The sequence below is a fragment of the Alternaria hordeiaustralica genome (assembly GCF_023758085.1).
Source record: "Alternaria hordeiaustralica strain BMP 2776 chromosome Unknown scaffold_13, whole genome shotgun sequence".
NCBI lineage: Eukaryota > Fungi > Ascomycota > Dothideomycetes > Pleosporales > Pleosporaceae > Alternaria > Alternaria hordeiaustralica.
In genome coordinates this window covers 315137-334157 of record NW_026056785.1, presented here as the reverse complement: position 1 = coordinate 334157, position 19021 = coordinate 315137, and the positions used below count along the sequence as shown (strand labels likewise).

Below are 19021 nucleotides of genomic sequence, written 5' to 3'. Positions count from 1 at the left end.
TCCAACACCCTACTTCTTCTCCTCCTTTCCCTTGCCACCACCGAACATGCCTCCAACGTATCCACCAGCACTCTTCGCGCCGCCAGCAACACTGCTTGCACCTCCTTTCACTCCATCCGCAGCGCTCTGTCCATAACCACCGAGTGGTCCTTGACTCTCAATAGAGTTTCCCTTGTCGTCCTTGCCGCCGCGCTCAGCACGGTTGATACCCTCTTTGGAGACGGCATCACCGAGGGGTTGTGCGAGTCCACCCTTGCCGACTTGGCCGCCGACGAGGTTGTTTACGCCGTCTTGGAGGTTGTCGACTTGGTCGATGCCTGTGACCTTGGTCTGGTCGAGTTGTTCTGTGGGTAAGAGATGTTAGCGATGTTTAGCTAGGGATGAGTTAAGATGTAAAAGACGTACGTTTGGTAGCGTAGGAAGCCTTGTTATCCTTGGTGAACCACTTCAGGTACTGGTCCTCGATCCATGGCATCCATGTCTCGTACTTTTGGTTGTAGTACTCTCCCGCGGACTCCCTGTAGGTCTTTTGCGATCCCTTGTTCTGGTCTGTCATCTTGGGCAGTATGAATACTGTTTATTAATCGTATTGGAGTGTAGAGATAGTGAGGTGGATTATTCGTAAGGTCGTGTGTATTTGCATGTGAAGACGCAACACACAGATCAGGCAGTCAGCCATATATACTCCACCCGCATGCTCGCGCCTTCCCGTGTGTACGCCATCTGCGCCAGCGGTGATCTCATCCTCGATCACTTGCACCGTGCTTGTTACAAGTTTGTGGCCCGCTGTGGTGGCATCGAGACAGGGGTTGGTGCGTGGATGGGTTGCGCTATACGTCATCTGAACCAGAAACCCAGACCAACTGATCGTCCCGCGTGGAAACCTGCATCTCGGACAGCATCTCTTGGCTGGACGGCCGCCATTCAAGTTATCTACGCGGGGCCAAGGGCGCCTGGACTCTAGGGCTGGGTGTCTGTTGGGCTCGGCTTGATTGGTTCGTGGGGTCGCAGATTGTGTAGGCGGGCTTTGGTGGGTGCGATGACTGGACGCTAGCAGCTGGCTTCGCAGATGAACGTCTTCAACCACCTACATGCGAGGACAGCGGCGTCGTGGGTATTGAGTATGGCGTAGAGATGCTGATGGATATCTAACGAGAGACATGTACAAGCTTGTCAACATTGCAGCGTCCAACGCGGTGGTGCTTAGGTAGGAATGCGTCACGACAGTCACGACACAAATACGATATCCTGAGCAGCTACAGCCACGAATGTTCGTACGGCATATCGCGACACACCGTCATCTCATCACGCCTCTTTGGTTCCATCTGTATACTCGCATTCCTACTTTCCTGGCGATGTGGAAGGCAGTCAAAAGGCCTGTACCCTGAAGAAATTCAATGGGCTCTATCATGCACATCTGCATTCTGAACTACGTTGAGTATCTCTACGATCTGGTTCACTAAGCACGGTAATTATACAAAAGAATTGATACATATACCACCGCCGGATTAGGCTGGACTTACAGTCGCACTTTCCTCACTCACTGCCGATTACACAACGCTCCTTCACTTGTTAGGTCTTGGCATTTTTCTTTCTCACCGTCCTCCATCGCACATTGAATTACTCACAACACCATCGTTCATTCACAGTCTTTCCGCCACCGGCGGCGTTCGAACGTTCCATGCGATAAATAGACTTACTATCGCTCAAATGTCTGACACCGACCCCGCCGATTCTGCGCTTCTCGTCGAATCGCAAGCCATCGAACAACTCAACCGCGCAAGGCGCCAGCTTCGTCGATCCAGAAACTCGGTTCGTGTGTCGAGATCTACACTCCAGCTACTCGACCAGATTGTGCCCACCCTCACAGTTGACGAGCTTCGAGAACTTTCGCAGATTCATCGGAACATGGCGCGTAACTTGCGTACACGAGGTGGAGCTACCGGAACTACAGGCGAAGGCGAGAATATTGTTGTTCCAGTGTCTGTACCTCAAGCCCAATCCGCTCTCAAGCCTGCCACGACGCTTGTGTCCATGCTGCCAAAGACCCCCTACAATGAGGTGAAGGAGGCAGAAGGGACCGTGAACACACCCGCTTATACCAAAGTACAACTTGCGCTCTTGGAGTACCTTAACAAGTAAGTGGTACACAAGTAAGGACTGATGTGAGAGATGTACTGACACTCTTTAGGCACGCATCCGAGAAGCTCACGGTCCGGCAAGCTCATAACTGGACAGAACGTATTGCAGACAACATGCATCCCGCTGCCAAGGATGCGCTGCGCCTCTGCTACTACATGCGCTCGCAGGGCTTCGACACGTACGCCGATGTTCGGGATGGCTCCATCGAACTGTATCTCTCCAAACAGGTAAATTCAGGTGTCTAAAATGTATCCGAGGCGTATATTTATTTCGTTCGCAGGCACCAGAGAAGGGTCGCAGCAAGGCCTCGTTGTATTGGAAGCAGAATTACTCGACGAACGCCATCGAGCACACGGTATCTGAAGCATATGTACCACCCCGTCCGGCGCGATACGACGATTTCATGCCCTCGATGGTCTCCGGGGCTCAACTTTTGAGTGATCTCTTGGCCGCGCCAGATCCACACATCCCTCAACATGCAGGTGGCCCTGGAGAGGATGCAGAAGATCAGGACGCTCCGGTACCGGAGGGCGACCAAGCACAAGAAGACGTTGAACCGACCGAGCATAACGTCGCTACTATGCTCGCTGTCGCTCAAGCGGACTTGGAGGCTCAATTCTTGTCTGATACCCCCGATTCAGAGTAAGCATTCACTCCTTTTCAATCATTTACCCCTGCTAACGATTCTTTTAGCGCCGTTGAAGCTCTGCTTGCCCGGATTGAGTCGCTCAATAGCCAGGAATAAGAGGACTGGGTGGTGCCCGAAGATGTGAGACGGAGCACTTTGAGGACTACATGGGTTTTGGAGAGGCACTTTTGTGACATTTTCGTGCCGTGTAGGCTCCAGGATGTACTGTGGCGTAGTCGCTAGGTTATAATACAACTTCATCTGGCACTAGATTCTTGGCAATGGTCATGCTCGCGAGTATTTAACTCTGCCAGCTTTCTGCTCCCTTGCTCCTTCAACCTCATACCATTTTTCAAAATACCAAAAGCCAAGGATCTCACGGCGGTGGCTGCTGAGATCCAAAAACAAGCATATCCACGACCCATGTGTCGGAAAGAACAACTCAAAACTCTGCAAGACAAACAAATGACCCGAATGCGTTCGAGCTGCTCTCCAAATAATCCGCACGCAAAAGCTATGGCTGGAAGCACGTCTCGGGTACTTCAGTGATCATCCGCGGTTTTGTTCTGTGTTCCAAAGAAAATGTTATCCAAGATGATGTGTTGCTCTTCCATCTCTATCGTCTTCACGATCCCTGTCTTCTCACTCAGTATATAAAGTACTTCCACGGCCCTTTTCGAGCTGCCATTCTGTAACTAAAACTACGTGTAATACCCCAGAACTTCAAAGAGTACGTATGATGATCTTTTTCGAGAGTCTAAAAAACTACTACGTCTCACGCATGTCTTGCCCGCCATCAGCGCCCACGAAAAATCACAGAAACAGCATTACATGTCTGTCCAACCACAATAACTTCAGTCTCACTGGCATCAACGCTCGGCCTCCGCTACTACGAGTCTTGTCCAACGTCTAGACGAGGACCACTAACGTTCTGCCATCATATAAAGCGCTGTTCCTTGCTTCCTTCCGTCTTCCACAAACACACATGAGAAGTGTGCTTTTCCAAAAAGTCAAGGCCTGGATCATATGGCTGTCGAAGTCGACCTACCAAAACGTTCATCAATGCCCTACCTGTTTTGTTCGGAGACATAATGGTGTCAAAGTTTCTTTGAGGCGCAAAAGAAACAAAACACTCACTGCATGTGTTCCGCTTGACGGCAAAACTGTCATCGCCTTGTTCCGAAAGAAGAGGAACTGCTGTACTTCTGAAAGGCATACCAGAATGGTCCATGTTTCCCGTCTTAGCTGTCTGACGAGTGAATATGAGAGCCGCGTACTCTCACTGTCCTTCTTTCTTTTCCTTGCATAATGGTTTCGCAACCTTAGTCGAGCGACGCAACACCAAAACTTGTCCACGATTACGGAATGGCGGAATCCGCTTCCAAAATCCAGAAGACAACAACTCGATGTTCCTCGGTCTCTGTGTGCGGAAAGAGAAGATTGACTGAGCGATCTAAGTCTCGTCACCAAATGTTCTATCGATGTTTAAATGATGTCTCAAAAGTAATTAGAGTGTTCGTTATGTGCAAGGGCATGCGAGCATCAAAGGCTAACGTTGCGGCTATGCGATGTCACGCAAGAACATGATGGCTGGTGCCTAGGTAGACATCAGAGCAGAGACAGCCTGGACTCGTCAAGTGATACGATGCTTAGCAAAATCGACTCCCAATCCCGCGCAGTTGTAACGCAGTCTGTGCCGCATTGCGAGCAGGGATTAAGGCGCTGCATACCCCGCAGCCAGCACCAAGTCACAACAACGACAACAGCGACGACTACGATAAGCAGGCCACACTTGGTGAGTAGGTAAACACCCGATGGAAATTGGTTGTTAAACAGCGTACTGATTCCTTGACTTCGCGTAGACCTAAACGCCGCAGTAGGACCGGCTCTTTGATTGCCGAACATGGCTTCTCAGGAGCTTGATCAGCCCGATACTACATCCATCTCAGAATTAGATGATTCCAGCATCTACACACCTACCGAAACCACCGAAAATGTTACCTCAGACCCTGTGAAAGATCACGCCTCGACGAGTTGGGAACCTTCCGATGGATCTACCGTCATCATACGCTCTACCTCATGCGGCAATGTGCTTACATTGCTCGATGGGAACATCGTACTAGCGCCGCCTAGCGGTCGTGGATCCATCCTGTGGGAGTGTGTAGAAAGTTCGGGCTGGTTCGGATTCCGAAGCTGCGTCTCAGGCAAGTTCATATGTCATGGTCGGGATGCGAGGCTGAAGTGCACGGCGGAGCAGCATCATAGTCTGAGATACTTTACTATTACTCCAGTACCAAAAGGGGGCTACATTATGCAAATGCCGGACTGGTGGACTCTTCGTCCTGTTGTGATCAATGTCGAGAACGGGCTGCAAAAGCTGGGGAGGACTGGAAACAAGCTGTCTGACGGAATTGTATGGAACTTTTTGGAGAGTGGGGCCGGCAACGCTGAATTTCAAGACTCATAAGTAGGTCAGTCTCTCATCATAATCAAAGCAAAGCCTTTTCGGCCGCTCCCTGACACTGTACCACAACGTGTGATGTCACAGAACTAGAATTATGATGTGTCACTTGGAAGGCGCGCGTTCCTGACACTTCCTCGACGATGCGATCCAGGCGTTGCGCTAAAGCTTCACGCGTCGTTCATGAATGGTAATAGTGGATGGGCACGGACGTGTCGCGGACCGCTATCTGCAGTCTGCAGCCACAGGCGCGGTACCAAATAGAGGGTAGCACGAAGCGTTGACCGGGTTTGTTGGACTCCACCTCGAAATTACATGTCCAACGCGCAAGCGGTGCGGGGAAAACGTCGCATTCCCATGGGAGTGCGCTGAGGCCCGAAGACAGGAAAATCAATAGGAAAAAGAAGACGTGTAGACGAACGACATCCCCAGAAGACATGTCGATGCAGGCATGCGCTAGCTGCAGCGCCTTATGTAGATCAATCCAAGCGAGAGGTTGGGTCCGGTACATCCGCCCTGCCACGGCTACTGGATATATACAGAATGCGCGTTTGTTACCCGTCGAATAGGGCAGAGGGTGTCGCGGAAAGGGCTGCACTGTTTGCGGCTGCTGCGATGATCGAGAAGTGGTCAAGGGCTTACCGGTAGGCAGCCTTGTAAGCCACCAGGGCACCGGAGCGCTTTGGCTGGCTGTCAGAAATGAAGATGGTAGCCTAGCCTAGTGACAACGACGCGTTGATAACGATGAGGCTGGGGGTTGTGCGACTGTAGTGAGTGGGTGAGTAGTAAGTGCAAGTGCTGTCGCGAGAATGTCGCGACACCAAAGGCGATCATCGTATGTGATTACGAGTAGGTGGGGTGGAGATGTTGGAAGTTGGTCTTTGAGCAGGCGCGTTGATGAGCGGTGATGGATCCGGCTAGCGTGCAGAGGCCACATCTCTGTCAAAGGAAGTCGCGACCGGTTCATCGCACCGCGCACGACCAGGATCAAAAATGCATCGGACACGGTGAATCGCCTTCGCAGTAAGAGAAGGCAGTCTGTTTGCACCTGCGTTACTCTGGCCGGCGCCGTTGATGTTGCAAAAATTTCCCTCTGCTCCCTGAAACGGGACGCACGGGCCAGGCCACTAGCCCGTTCCTGGTGGTGATCCAGCCTACTTAATGACCTGTTCATTCTCTTAGATAGGCCCGCAGCCCACCTTCTCCGACGCGCTCCCGGCACCGCATCGAGTTACCACCCCATCACGTGACTCTCTTCCACAACTCTGACTACACAGCCCAAACACTTCTGTGCCGTGCCCAGTGCTTCCATGGCTACGCCTGCGGGCGCCTAGTAATTTCTAATTCTCCTGGTTGCGCTCCACCTGCGAGCCCGACTGTCAAAAGTGCAGCGCGAAGATGAGGTTTGTCGCATATCGCATCGATGCATGCATGACGCGCTAACGCTTTGGTAGTGCCACCAGATTGGATCGTCTCGTAACGTGAGTATACCCGGCGCATGTCCTGCATGTCTTTCACTGCTTGATCAAACTACGTTGCCATCTTCTGCGACAAGTTAATCACGCTTGAACAGCCTTGCTTCTTTTGTCTCTGTTGACTCTCGCTAACCCCCGCCAAGGCTCCTCGAGACTGGCAGCACAGCATTAATCCGAAACACAGCAGCCGACCAGCTAGCCGACGTCCAAAAACAACATCCCGATGAGCTTTTCAATCTTCTTACCCGAGTCATACCCTATTTGCGATCAAAAAGCTGGGAAACTAGAGTTGCCGCTGCCAAGGCGATAGGTGGCATCGCTGCCAATGCCGACAAGTTCGACCCCAACGCCGATGACCAGGATGAGTCCGTCAAGCCGGAAGCCCAAACAGAGTCCAATGGCGATGTCAAATCGGAAGACAGCAATGGCGCACTGGTCAAGAAAGAAGAGAACGGCGATAGCACCCTCCCACCACTCGCCGATGGACTCGATCTTGCTACACTGGACCTGCCTTCTATCCTCAAATTCGGCAAGGTCCTAGCCTCTCTCGGCACCAAGGAGCATGACTATAAACTCGCAGCCATGGACCCTGCAGAACGACTGGAGTACCAAAAGAGCACCCTACTCAAGCGACTTGGCTTTGAAGGCGCATGGGTTGAGGACCTTACACCACCCCAGGAGATGATGCCACAAACGCCCGCTCCAAAGACTCCCGGCATGCACCGTATCGACACCAACGTCTCACGGTCAGAGAGCATGCACCATGGTAGTTCACCTACTGCAGGCACCCCTGATGGCAAAGGACTCAGCAAACGTCAGCAGAATGCCTTGAGGCGCAAGAACAAGAGACAGGCCGCTGGAGGTGCTAGCAAAGTCCAAGTCGTCGACTTCAATTCAACTGCAAGAAAAGACTCACAAGCCGATCTCATCGAGACCCCCGTTCGCCCACATCCTACTGCCCTAAAGTTTGAGAAGTCAGAGAACGGAGACGAGGACGAACCCATGAACGACTACTTCTCACTTGACCGCAACGGCGGAGACGACGATGCAAAGTTTGTGAAGGAGTTCAAGGGCGCGCCTGTAGCGGAGAAGTCGTCTTTCCAAACAGAGGCCGAAGAGCAAGGGCTTGAATGGCCGTTCGAGCGTGTCTGTGCGTATCTCGCCGTCGAGCTTTTCGACTACACCTGGGAGGTACGCCATGGTGCTGCCATGGGCCTCCGAGAAATTCTCCGTATCCACGGCGGTGGTGCTGGCAGGCGGAAGGGGCTGTGCCGGGCGGAGAACGATCGGCTGAATCAGCGATGGCTGAATGATCTGGCATGTCGTATGGTCTGCATCTTCATGCTCGACCGCTTTGCAGATTTCACCGGCGATAATGCTATTGCGCCCATACGAGAGACGGCCGGACAAGCGCTTGGGTCTTTGCTCCAATACATGTCTCGCGACAACGTGCTTGCAACGTTCCAAGTTCTCAATCGCCTTATCATCAACCACAACCTTCCTCTCGACACCAACCCTCTGAGCGCACCCTGGGCCCTGTGTCAAGGTGGCATGATCGGACTACGGTACCTTGTTGCTGTACGAAACGACCTACTTCTCGAGGACGGCACATTACTGGATGGAGTTCTCGCCGCAGTCATCAGCGGTCTGAGTAACTCCGATGACGATGTCCGAGCCATCAGTGCCGCCACCCTTATTCCCGTGGCGAAGGAGTTCATCGAGATGCGTCCAAAATCACTCGAGCACCTGATGAACGTAGTCTGGTCTTGTCTCTCCAGTTTACAGGACGACCTGAGTGCCAGTACTGGTTTTATCATGGACCTTCTGGCCAAGCTTTGTGGCTTTCCTCAAGTTTTGGAAGCGATGCAAGCCAACGCACGACAAGATCCGACCCAATCATTCCACGAATTGGTACCACGACTCTTCCCCTTCTTACGACATACCATCACCAGTGTCCGTGCGGCAGTGCTGCGTGCGCTGATTACTTTCCTCAACATCCAAAGCGAAGGCTCGGACGGCTGGGTAGATAGCAGGGCATTGCAACTGATATTCCAGAACATCCTGCTTGAACGCAACGAAGGTGTCTTGAAGCTCTCCCTCCAGCTTTGGAATGCTATCGTCGCAGCCTTGGGTAGCCAACTGGCGCCTCTTATGGAACCCATATTAGATGCTGTCATTCCTCTCACACTCACACCTATTGGAGTATCACGTCATCCGATATCGTTGAACAAGTCACTACTTATCAAACCTTCCGGACAAGCCATGGGCCCGCCACCCGACTCTGAGCCGAGCCGTAAGTCGTCTCCACCAGATGGTAGTGAGCCAGCTCAGAAGAGGAGAAAGAAGTCGCGTATTGGAAAGGACGAAACGTCAACACCTACTCCAGCCTCACAGTCTCATAACGTCGACGGACACATGATCACCGGTGATCTCGAACTCATAGGCGCGGACGTCATGATCCGATCCAGGACTTCTGCAGCACAGGCTCTCGGCAAAGCGATGGGAGCCTGGCCTGAAGAGTCGAGGCTCGAGACCTTCAGATCTAGGCTGCTGGCCCCATTGTCCTCTCAGAACTCGTCAACCCAACTGACGGCTGCGATCATCATTGAGGAGTTTGGAAAGAACCTGGCAACCAAAGATGCCTTGGCTGAGTCGTTTGTTCAGGCCCTGCTGCCTATGGTTGAGGGTGAGAGGCCTGCCGCCTACGAGGATCTCGTGCCCAAGTTGCAGATTGTTCGGACTCAGTGCCACTCTTTGTTGAGCATCTTCCACGACGCCCATGTCCAAAGCCTGCCACAGATCGCTGCCCTTGTCCAGGGGATGCCGAATGCGAACCACTATGCCTTTGGCGTCGCAGATGCCGAAAAGCTGCTCAACGTGCAGTTCGAGAAGCTAAAGAAGGCCATGACGCCGTCCGCGCGCATGGTCGCAGGAGCAAATCTGGACACAGCACGCAAAGAAGTAGAGACGAGCATTCAAGAAGCCAAGGACATCAAGGAGGAACGCGATGTTCGCATCAAGGCCGCTGCAGCCGGTGCACTTGTCGCGCTCAACTCGCCTCCGAAGAAGCCATCACCACCGATTAAAGCGATGATGGACAGCGTCAAGAAAGAAGAGAACGTTGAGCTACAGAGGCGTTCGGCAGCTGCAGTCGCTGGCTACATTGTGTTCCTCGTCAACGCTAAGAGATCTGGTGTGGTCAACAAGGTTGTCGGCAATCTGGTCAAGTTCTACTGCATGGAGACAGCCGAAACACCGGAGTTCGCCGGACAGTCACACATCGAAACAGGCATTCTTACGCTCAAGAAAGATGAAGATGTGCGCGATCACCCCGACGCTGCTCGATTCGCAGAAGAGTCGCGGGCCGCCAGGATCACCAAGCGTGGTGCGCGAGAGGGTCTTGAGAAAGTCGTCGAGAGTTTCGGCGCTGAGATTTTCGAGAAGGTGCCTATCCTGAAGGATCTGATTGAACGACCGATCAAGGACGCCTTCACTGAAGCCACACTCCCCGCGCAAATCTTCAACGAAGACGGCGTCTTTGGACAGGAAGTTGTTGATGCCCTGTCAACTCTACGTGCTCTGGCCGGCAGTTTCCACCCAAGCGTCAGAGGCTTCGTCAAGGATCTGCTTCCACTCATCGCCAAGGCTCTCCAAAGCAAATTGTACGTCTTGCGGTACGCAGCTGCCAAGTGTTTCGCAACCGTCTGCAGCGTCATGTCTGTCGAAGGTGTTACCATGCTTGTCGAGAGCGTGCTACCGACCATCAGCGACGGTGGAAATGTGCACGCCCGCCAAGGAGCCATCGAGTGCATCTATCATCTCATCCATGTTATGGAAGACGCCATTCTACCATATGTCATCTTCCTCATCACCCCGGTTCTTGGTCGTATGAGCGACTCTGACAACGACGTCCGACTATTGGCCACGACCAGCTTTGCCACGCTTGTGAAGCTTGTACCACTTGAGTCTGGAATCCCCGATCCACCAGGCCTTCCGGACACTCTCCTCAAGGGCCGAGACCGAGAGCGCAAGTTCGTCGCCCAGATGCTGGACGCGAAGAAAGTCGAGCCTTTCGAGATCCCTGTTGGTATCAAGGCGACGCTTCGTTCCTACCAACAAGAGGGTGTCAATTGGCTGGCTTTCCTCAACCGGTACAACCTTCATGGTATTCTCTGCGACGACATGGGCCTTGGTAAAACGCTACAAACGCTATGCATGGTGGCAAGTGATCATCATATGCGCGCAGATGAGTTCGCCAAATCCGGCGATCCCAACTTCCGACGTCTACCATCTCTCATTGTATGCCCGCCCACGCTGTCTGGTCATTGGCAGCAAGAGATTCGACAGTATGCACCCTTCCTTAGCTGTGTAGCCTATGTTGGGTCGCCACCTATCCGCGGTCAGCACAGGAATCAGCTCGATAAGGTGGATATCGTCATTACTTCGTACGATATCTGCAGGAACGACGCCGACATTCTCAAGCCCATCACCTGGAACTACTGCGTACTGGACGAGGGTCACTTGATCAAGAACTCAAAGTCCAAGACCAGCCAGGCTGTTAAGCAATTCCAGTCGAATCACCGCCTCATCCTCTCCGGTACACCTATTCAAAACAACGTACTCGAGCTATGGTCGCTCTTCGACTTCCTCATGCCCGGTTTCCTTGGTACGGAGAAGGTCTTCCAGGAACGTTTCGCGAAGCCTATCGCTGCTTCCCGGTTTGCCAAGAGCTCGTCGAAAGAGCAAGAACGGGGTGCGCTGGCGATTGAAGCTCTACACAAGCAGGTGCTTCCGTTCCTCCTTCGCCGTCTCAAGGAAGAGGTGCTGGATGACCTGCCGCCTAAGATCCTGCAGAACTACTACTGCGATCTATCTGAGTTGCAACGCAACCTTTTCGACGACTTCACCAAGCGCCAAGGCAAGGAGATTCAGTCTAAGGCCGGTAATGCCGACCGCGAGAGCAAGCAACATATCTTCCAAGCTCTTCAGTACATGAAGAAGCTGTGCAACTCACCTTCGCTCGTCGTCAAGGGTCCCACCAACAAGGCATACGAGCCGACTCAGCAATATCTCAAGAAGCACAACACCACGATCGACGACATCGCGCATGCACCCAAGCTCGGCGCTCTCAAAGATCTGCTTGTGGACTGTGGTATCGGCGCATCCGACGTTGTCAGCGATAAGTCTGCCGCCGCTAATGGCGACCTACCGGAAGCTGTCTCGCAGCATCGTGCCCTCGTCTTCTGTCAAATGAAGGAGATGCTCGACATGGTTCAGCATAACGTGCTCGAGAAGCTGCTTCCGTCTGTACAGTTCATGCGTCTCGATGGTGGCGTCGAAGCTACCAAGCGCCAGGAGATTGTCAACAAGTTTAACACCGATCCTTCATACGATGTCTTGCTTCTGACAACCAGTGTCGGTGGTCTGGGTCTCAACTTGACTGGTGCCGATACCGTCATCTTTGTTGAGCACGACTGGAACCCGCAAAAGGACATCCAAGCCATGGACCGCGCGCATCGTATCGGTCAGAAGAAGGTCGTCAACGTTTACCGAATCGTCACGCGCGGTACCTTGGAAGAAAAGATCTTGAAGTAAGTATCCCGATCTTTTAATTTGTAATTCTTTACTAACAAGTTTTCCCAGTCTCCAAAGATTCAAGATCGATATCGCTTCCACCGTCGTCAATCAACAAAACGCGGGTCTCCAGTCCATGCAAACAGACCAGATTCTCGATCTCTTCAACGTCTCGGCCGATTCGAACGATCCTGCCGCACTACCAGCACCGCCCAGCAACGCCAAAGACGATCGAACAGGCATCGACGAGAACGACGCCGTCGACGCAACCGGTGCGCTGAGAGAGAAGGGCAAGAAGGGCTTCTTGGACGAACTAGGCGATCTCTGGGACGAGAAGCAGTATGAGGAAGAGTTCGATCTCGACGGCTTCCTCGGCAAGATGAAGGCTTAGGCCATGCTGATGGTTTTGAGTCCCTTCCACACTACAACTACCTTGCGCCTGCCTACCAGGCCAAGACTCATCATCTTTGGGTGGATTAACAGGCGTACATTGGCGTTTTCTTCTTTCCACTACGGGGCATGACATGACATGCATATGGTATCAATGTCTCATTGATCGATCGGGTTGGTATGATGTTTTGCATTCTCACAGGCTAGGTACTATGGAAATGTGTGTATTAGCATGGCGTTGGATGAGGGCTTTTTGTCTTTTTTTGTTTGTTTTTGTATCCTTTGCTTCGACTGTTGAGGGAGCGGGAAAGTGGTCATGTATGTCTAGCCTGTGTGAGTAGAGTATGGTGTATGCTGAGAGAACTGTTATGATTGGTTTGTTACTTTGCATGCTGTGATGGTGAAGGTGGTGAAGTGATGGAGGCTACTCGTCAGCAGACGTCAACGCTTGTGAGATGGCGCAGGATAACATAGCAGTTCATGAGTGCACAACCGATTCTGGGTATGCACAGATTCGCTATGAGGTTCATGTGACGCTGAGAACTGTACTCTCGGTTGCTGGCATTCCATCGTTCTCGCTCACGTCTGTCCAATCATCTCATGTGTCAACACCGCATGAGAGCATTCTAAGAGACTTATGGATTCGTCATATTTGGCTACTGTTCCGTCTGCATTCGGTTTCCCACCCATCAACGCGCTTGGAAAGGAGGATCGAGTAAAGCTATTGAATGGGCTAATGGCGAAAGGATGGTCGCGTCGTCTATAGTCGTTGCATGTTTATCGTAGCATGGTGGAAATGGAAGGGTTTGGGCTGTGGCGCTGATCGTGGGTGTGCGGCCACTACTCATTTGGAAGCCATCCCTCTCTCCACACCCACTCCGGCATAGGTTCTTCCCATCTCACCACACAGCCAACTCCCGGAGGGACAATTGCACCCACATGCCCATCTCTTGTCGGCAAGGCGACGAAAGCACCTTCCTTTAGCAACGGCTTCTGGCCTTGGCTTATCGGCACGTACCCCGCGAGTTGGATATTGACGCCGAAGTCGTAGCACTTGGAGCGGAAACCCCGACCCATGATATTGAAGGCCGTCACAAAGTCCATCTCGCACCACTGATGACGTGTGTAGTAGACTTCTGATATCTCGGCTATTGCCTGGCGATCCCAGATGCGTACGAACTCGATGGTGGGGTTGCTGAGTGTATGGCGGGACAGACGCTTGATGTGGTGGTAGAGGAGTTGTATCGAGGCCGTGGTGATGAAGGTGCGTATCGTGCGTTTTTCAGCATCGCTCAACCCGTAGTTCGGCAAAGAGGGTACAATTTTATTTATGCTGCCGGGTAAGAATACGTCCGTGTCCACAAGATATTTTTCGGGCAAGTCTGAGAAATCCCAATCCGCAGTGGTTTTGCGAGCTTCGGCGAGGTCTTGGAGGAACTTGGATGTTCTGCTCTCGTAGTCGACAAGAGTTTCCGGGGCAGCGTGTTGGCCAACTGGAACGAGATCGAGTCTTGAGCGGAGGTGATCAAAGTCGCGTGCCGCAGCTCTTACAATCGGTGCTAGGGACTTGGCGTGGGTGTAGCGATCAATGCTGCCTGCAACCTTGGGCGATGCCTCAAGGATGAAATTTCGGATCGTCCTGTGGACGAGCGGCGCTGCCTCTTTGTAAATTTCCTTGCAGACTCGAAGAATAGAAGTGTTAGTGCTGCGGTGAATGAGCGTGAAAGATGGCTGGTGTCGAAGACGCCAGTAGTCACTGGGGTGAGGCTCGATTGTCGTATTAATGATGATCCGAGGAAGATTCTCGTACACCATGAACCTGACCTCCTTGGGTAGGTCAAGGAAGCGGAAGGGCTCATCAGGCATTCGCGGATGTGTCGTGTTGCGTGGAGGCTGAGGTTGCGGCTGGTATGAGAGAAGGAAATGCAGGTGCTTAGCATATTTTTTTTCTCTGAATGGAAGCTGCCTTGGGTATCACTGGGAAATGCAGGTGCAAAGGGTTTTGTATTGTATTCAGGTGCAAGATTCATCGCGGAATGAAGCCGTACGGTTTGAACCACGGTTCCATGGTCGCATGTAATGTGATGCTTGTCCAGTCATTGGTGTTGGTTGTAACCTTGGTCGCTGATTTCATGGTTCCACACTTTACGGTAGCGCATCGTCTTCTGAATGCACATCTCACTCTTACCTTGTTGAGTGCAGCACGTGTGTCACGACATCTGACCGCGTATCTTTTGAACACACTCGCATCACACCTTGTCCGTACTTGCTCACAAGTCCTGTTCAGCTTTTGACTCAACCAAGACAATAGACTGGGCAACCGTGTCGCATGAGAAGGATTGCTATAGGCGCTCGGGCGACGTGATTATCAACCACTGGGAATCGGTGGCTTCGGATATGGACTGGCGTTCACCGTGGCTTCCTTTGCTCAGGTTCCGGGCGGAGCTCGCGAGTTTACATTGGCGTATGATCTGCAAGTGTCTCCTGCGGTATGTAAATAGGTAAGTAATCGCATCTCCAGTTCCATGCAGGTAGGGCGATGTGGGTGAGTAGAGAAGTTAGGGCCTGGGTCACGTCCCTCGGGTGAAGACCCAGCACTGTCTTGATCGTTTGGAGTGGTAACAGAGCTTCTGGCATAAACCGTGCTGGAGCAACATCCACAGGCAGAAATCCTAGGCATGATGGAAGTGCTGGTGGCATATTCCAGTGGCGGTGTGACGGGTGCAGGTGGTCCTTCGAGAGGCCGAGAAATGGTCAACATAGGCCGGGGTCTCCATGCAGCCGAGGGTGGCACCTCCACAGATTCGGGCAGGCACAGCTAGCAGTGGCTATGGAAGCCATCCAGTCGGGGAAGAACAGTCGCTTTGGAGAAGAACGATGCAACGCAAGAAAGTATACACAGGAAGAACAGAACTCTGTGTACTATGAGATGTGCATCGGATGCTTCGCGACCAAGTCAAATGCCGACAGTTGTTCAGGCGTCCGTGTGGGTCACGAGCTCGTGCCAGAGACACAGTTGTGCACCAATCACAAGCTGCTCATACGCAACTCCGTTCTCGATGTCGAATGATCTGACCGCCTTATCTCGCTACGACGAAGCCGCTCCATCACGAGCCTGATCAAGCCAGCTGTGCGCTTAGCATCTATATGATCGGCATTGATTATGTGGCAGCGGAGAAAGCGAATGGGAGGGTCTCCTGGCAGTTGTCGCCGAAGCCCACCGGAGCGTTTTCCGGCTGAATGCAGGTGTGCGGCACATGCAAATGAATGCGAGGCGGTCAACACGCATCGTGGTCAAAACGAAAGGCGCCATATTGCTGCTCCGGCCATGGAAGCTGAAGCGCGCAAAAAGAGTAATCCGACTAACAAACTATGGCAACGACTATGACGGAATCTGGAGATCGGATCGTGAAGTACCGCCGGCGTAAAGGCGCTGGACTTGAGGCCGAAATGAAGGTCGACTGCACAGGGCGTGGTGGAGACGAAAGGGGACAGCGCAGAAAGCGGCTAGACCGCATTGGTAAGCGACTAATGCTTAATCTCCACCCTCGGCAAAGTGGCGTGGCCAATGCCATTATCGATTCTGGAGCCACGGCGCCTCACACAAAGGACCGTTCGGTCGTGCAACACCGGCTCCGGCGCGAAAACAACATCAAGGGCAGGTGACGTCTTCCGTAAGCAAAAGACCAAGTGTGTTGTTTGGTTCACACAGGCTCGAGCGTGCGTGAACGGCGCAATGAGATGTTTGCAAAACTAAACATGCGCTGACGCACCCTGCAGATTCTGCAACACTGACACCGTAAAGACACTATTTCAGGAAAATGATCTCCAGAGGCTTTGCTGGGAGGCCCAAGTGCCGGTGGAGAACCTCTGTTCAACGGGCAACACGATAAGGGCCGCCCCTGAAGATACCCTGACGAGATCGCCACCTAGAGGCTCAGCTCGCACAGAGCAGAGGCCGTGAGGGCAAACGTGCCTCGCGATGTTCTCGAAATGGAAATGCTGCGTTCCTCCGCCTATAGCGCGTAATTAGAACAACAGCCGCCGGCCTGGGGATGGCGGCCTGTGTGTAGCAAGACGACAACAACACAGTCTGGACTGAACGACCAACACAGGCCGTTCATTTCTGCAACACGAGAAGCCACCGCGAGCCTCCACAGCCAACCTGCCGATCTGGTCTTAGCACCAGGCACGCACCGCCTGCGAGTGGCCAGCGGGGCGGCAGGCCAGCTTGGTTCCTGCATTAGCCCTGACATCCGCCAGACCACTTGCAGCGCCCAGATGCTTCGGCCCCTGTCGCCCGTCCTGTTTCCCCCTTTCAGTGGCCACTTGTTTCCGGTCCGCGCTACCGTGCTGTAATCTCCTGACGGTATATATCCAGGCAGCGAGGTCGCCTTGCTGTTTTTTCCACTTCACAGCCAAACTTTCGAGCTTCAAGTCCTTTGACCTTCGGTCGTCCATTCGTTGTTACCAACTAATACTATCATTAATAATACACACTCGCCAACTCTCTCCCACCACCTCCACCACCAACCAACACTTCCAACTCTACCGTTTCAAGTTCTAATACCCAACAATCAACATGCGTTACTCCATCGCCATCGCTGCCTTCGCCGGCCTTGCCGCTGCCGTTCCCCAATACGGCGCCTACCCCGCCGCCCCGGCCAGCACCCCCGCTGCCCCGGCCTACCCTGCCTACCCTGCTCAGCCCGAGTCCAGCAAGCCCGCCTACCCTGAGGTCCCTGCTGAGAGCTCCAAGGCTCCTGAGTACCCAGCCTACCCCGCTGAGACTCCCTCCGCTCCTGCTCCTGAGTACCCCGCCTCCAAGACCCCCGAGGTCCCTGAGCACGAGTCCTCCGCTATGCCTACTCCTTCGGCCTCCAAGCCTGCTGAGTACCCCATGGAGACTCCTTCCAAGCCTGCTGAGGTTCCCTCCGTCTCCACCAAGACCCCCGAGGTTCCTGAGCACGCCACCTCTGAGGTTCCCTCTTACCCTGCCTCCTCCATGACCCCTGAGGTCCCCGAGGCCGAGACCACCTCTTGCCTCAGCTCCACCACCATCACCGTCACCGTCCCCTACCCCACCGGTACTCCCGTCGTTCCTGGTGCTGGCAAGCCCTCCGGCTACCCCATGGTTCCCGGTGCTGGCAAGCCTTCCGGCTCTGCTCCTTACCCATCTGCCCCTGCCGGCGGTGCTCCCTACCCCTCTGTCCCTGCTGGCACTGGTGCTCCCCCTGCTGCCGGCACTGGCTACCCCACCAAGACCGGTGGCTACGTCAAGCCCTCCACCCCCGCTGAGTTCACTGGTGCTGCCTCTGCTCTCAACGTCGGTGGCTTCGTTGCCGGTGTTGGTGCTTTCGCTGCTTTCTTTTTGTAAATGTCATAACCTTCAATTGAGCCTGTCTACGGGCAGGCTATGACTTTACACGATACATTGCATCGAGGATTGGTCTTCACTTCAGTAGATATCCTTGGTGTCGGAAAGGGTAATTGTAATTAGTCCGGGGATGGTGTGGTTGAATAAGAACTTGGAAAATAATCTTTCGTGCCTCATGATCGTGACGCTTCTATGCAATCCTCTGAACTTGATGAAATGCAACATTGTCCCTCAATCCCCATCCACCTTTTCCTCTTGCTTGACTCCTAGTCTGAAAGGCTTTCCAATGGAAACCTCGAACCGATGCTAATTGAACTTGGACCTTGTGGCCTCTCAACGGTAGTCATGATCTGCTCTGGCATGCGATGTCGTCGCACATGGCTACACAGCGTCAGCTTATAGGCATGTCTTCTTTGCTTATGCTCCTGCGAACGTGCCTGCTTCTTTCAGTGCCGCAAAGTCAAGGATAGCGCTGCATGCGATGCGATGACGCATGACCGCCGTAGCGAATGCTGCCCATCGATTACTGCAAACTCTCGAGGTCGCTTCCTAAGAACACCAAAACTTCACCCCACGTTCTCTTGCACATCAACTTCGACCACCACCTCATCACGGACGGTGATGACCCTGCATGGCGATAATTGTTGGAAGCGTAGCCTGGAAGCTATGTTTCGGCCACGAACTATATTTCGATAGCCATGGTTGTTTCATCAGCCGTGCACCGTCGCCGCGCTGCGAACGCCACCCTCTACAGTTTTCAAGCTTTGCGCTAGATCAGCGCGCACCAGGGACATCTAGCATAGTTCCTTCTACGGGTGCTCGGTTCGTTGGCGCACGTCTAGTATCTGGATGCAGGAGCTACGACACGACCATGGAAACACAAAGAGCTAATTGCGGCATGCCGAATGCCTCCGACAGATGCCCTCGTCCAGCTTGAGCAGACTTACCCAGCTCTGAAAAGGCACATTTCAATA

The 19021-nt window shown here is 53.2% G+C and overlaps 5 protein-coding genes across 5 annotated transcripts; 3 read left to right on the top strand and 2 right to left on the bottom strand.

The window, feature by feature from the left end:
- Positions 1-9: 9 nt before the first annotated feature.
- On the bottom strand, positions 10-556 carry J4E84_006679 (uncharacterized protein; the record flags this gene model as incomplete). The annotated part of the gene is made up of 2 exons (XM_049389267.1): positions 10-344; positions 406-556. The coding sequence occupies 2 exons, from the start codon at positions 554-556 to the stop codon at positions 10-12; spliced, it is 486 nt and encodes a 161-aa protein (XP_049242976.1).
- Positions 557-1710: 1154 nt separating this feature from the next.
- J4E84_006678 (uncharacterized protein) lies at positions 1711-2788 on the top strand (the record flags this gene model as incomplete). Its single annotated transcript, XM_049389266.1, has 3 exons — positions 1711-2138; positions 2192-2369; positions 2423-2788. 3 exons carry the CDS (start codon positions 1711-1713, stop codon positions 2786-2788), a joined length of 972 nt encoding a protein of 323 aa, XP_049242975.1.
- Positions 2789-6629: 3841 nt separating this feature from the next.
- J4E84_006677 (uncharacterized protein) lies at positions 6630-12671 on the top strand (the record flags this gene model as incomplete). The annotated part of the gene is made up of 3 exons (XM_049389265.1): positions 6630-6634; positions 6850-12297; positions 12350-12671. The coding sequence occupies 3 exons, from the start codon at positions 6630-6632 to the stop codon at positions 12669-12671; spliced, it is 5775 nt and encodes a 1924-aa protein (XP_049242974.1).
- An 839-nt stretch (positions 12672-13510) lies between these two features.
- Positions 13511-14536, bottom strand: J4E84_006676 (uncharacterized protein; the record flags this gene model as incomplete). Its single annotated transcript, XM_049389264.1, has 1 exon — positions 13511-14536. One exon carries the CDS (start codon positions 14534-14536, stop codon positions 13511-13513), a length of 1026 nt encoding a protein of 341 aa, XP_049242973.1.
- A 2716-nt stretch (positions 14537-17252) lies between these two features.
- On the top strand, positions 17253-18047 carry J4E84_006675 (uncharacterized protein; the record flags this gene model as incomplete). The annotated part of the gene is made up of 1 exon (XM_049389263.1): positions 17253-18047. The coding sequence occupies one exon, from the start codon at positions 17253-17255 to the stop codon at positions 18045-18047; it is 795 nt and encodes a 264-aa protein (XP_049242972.1).
- Between the last annotated feature and the right edge of the window lie 974 nt (positions 18048-19021).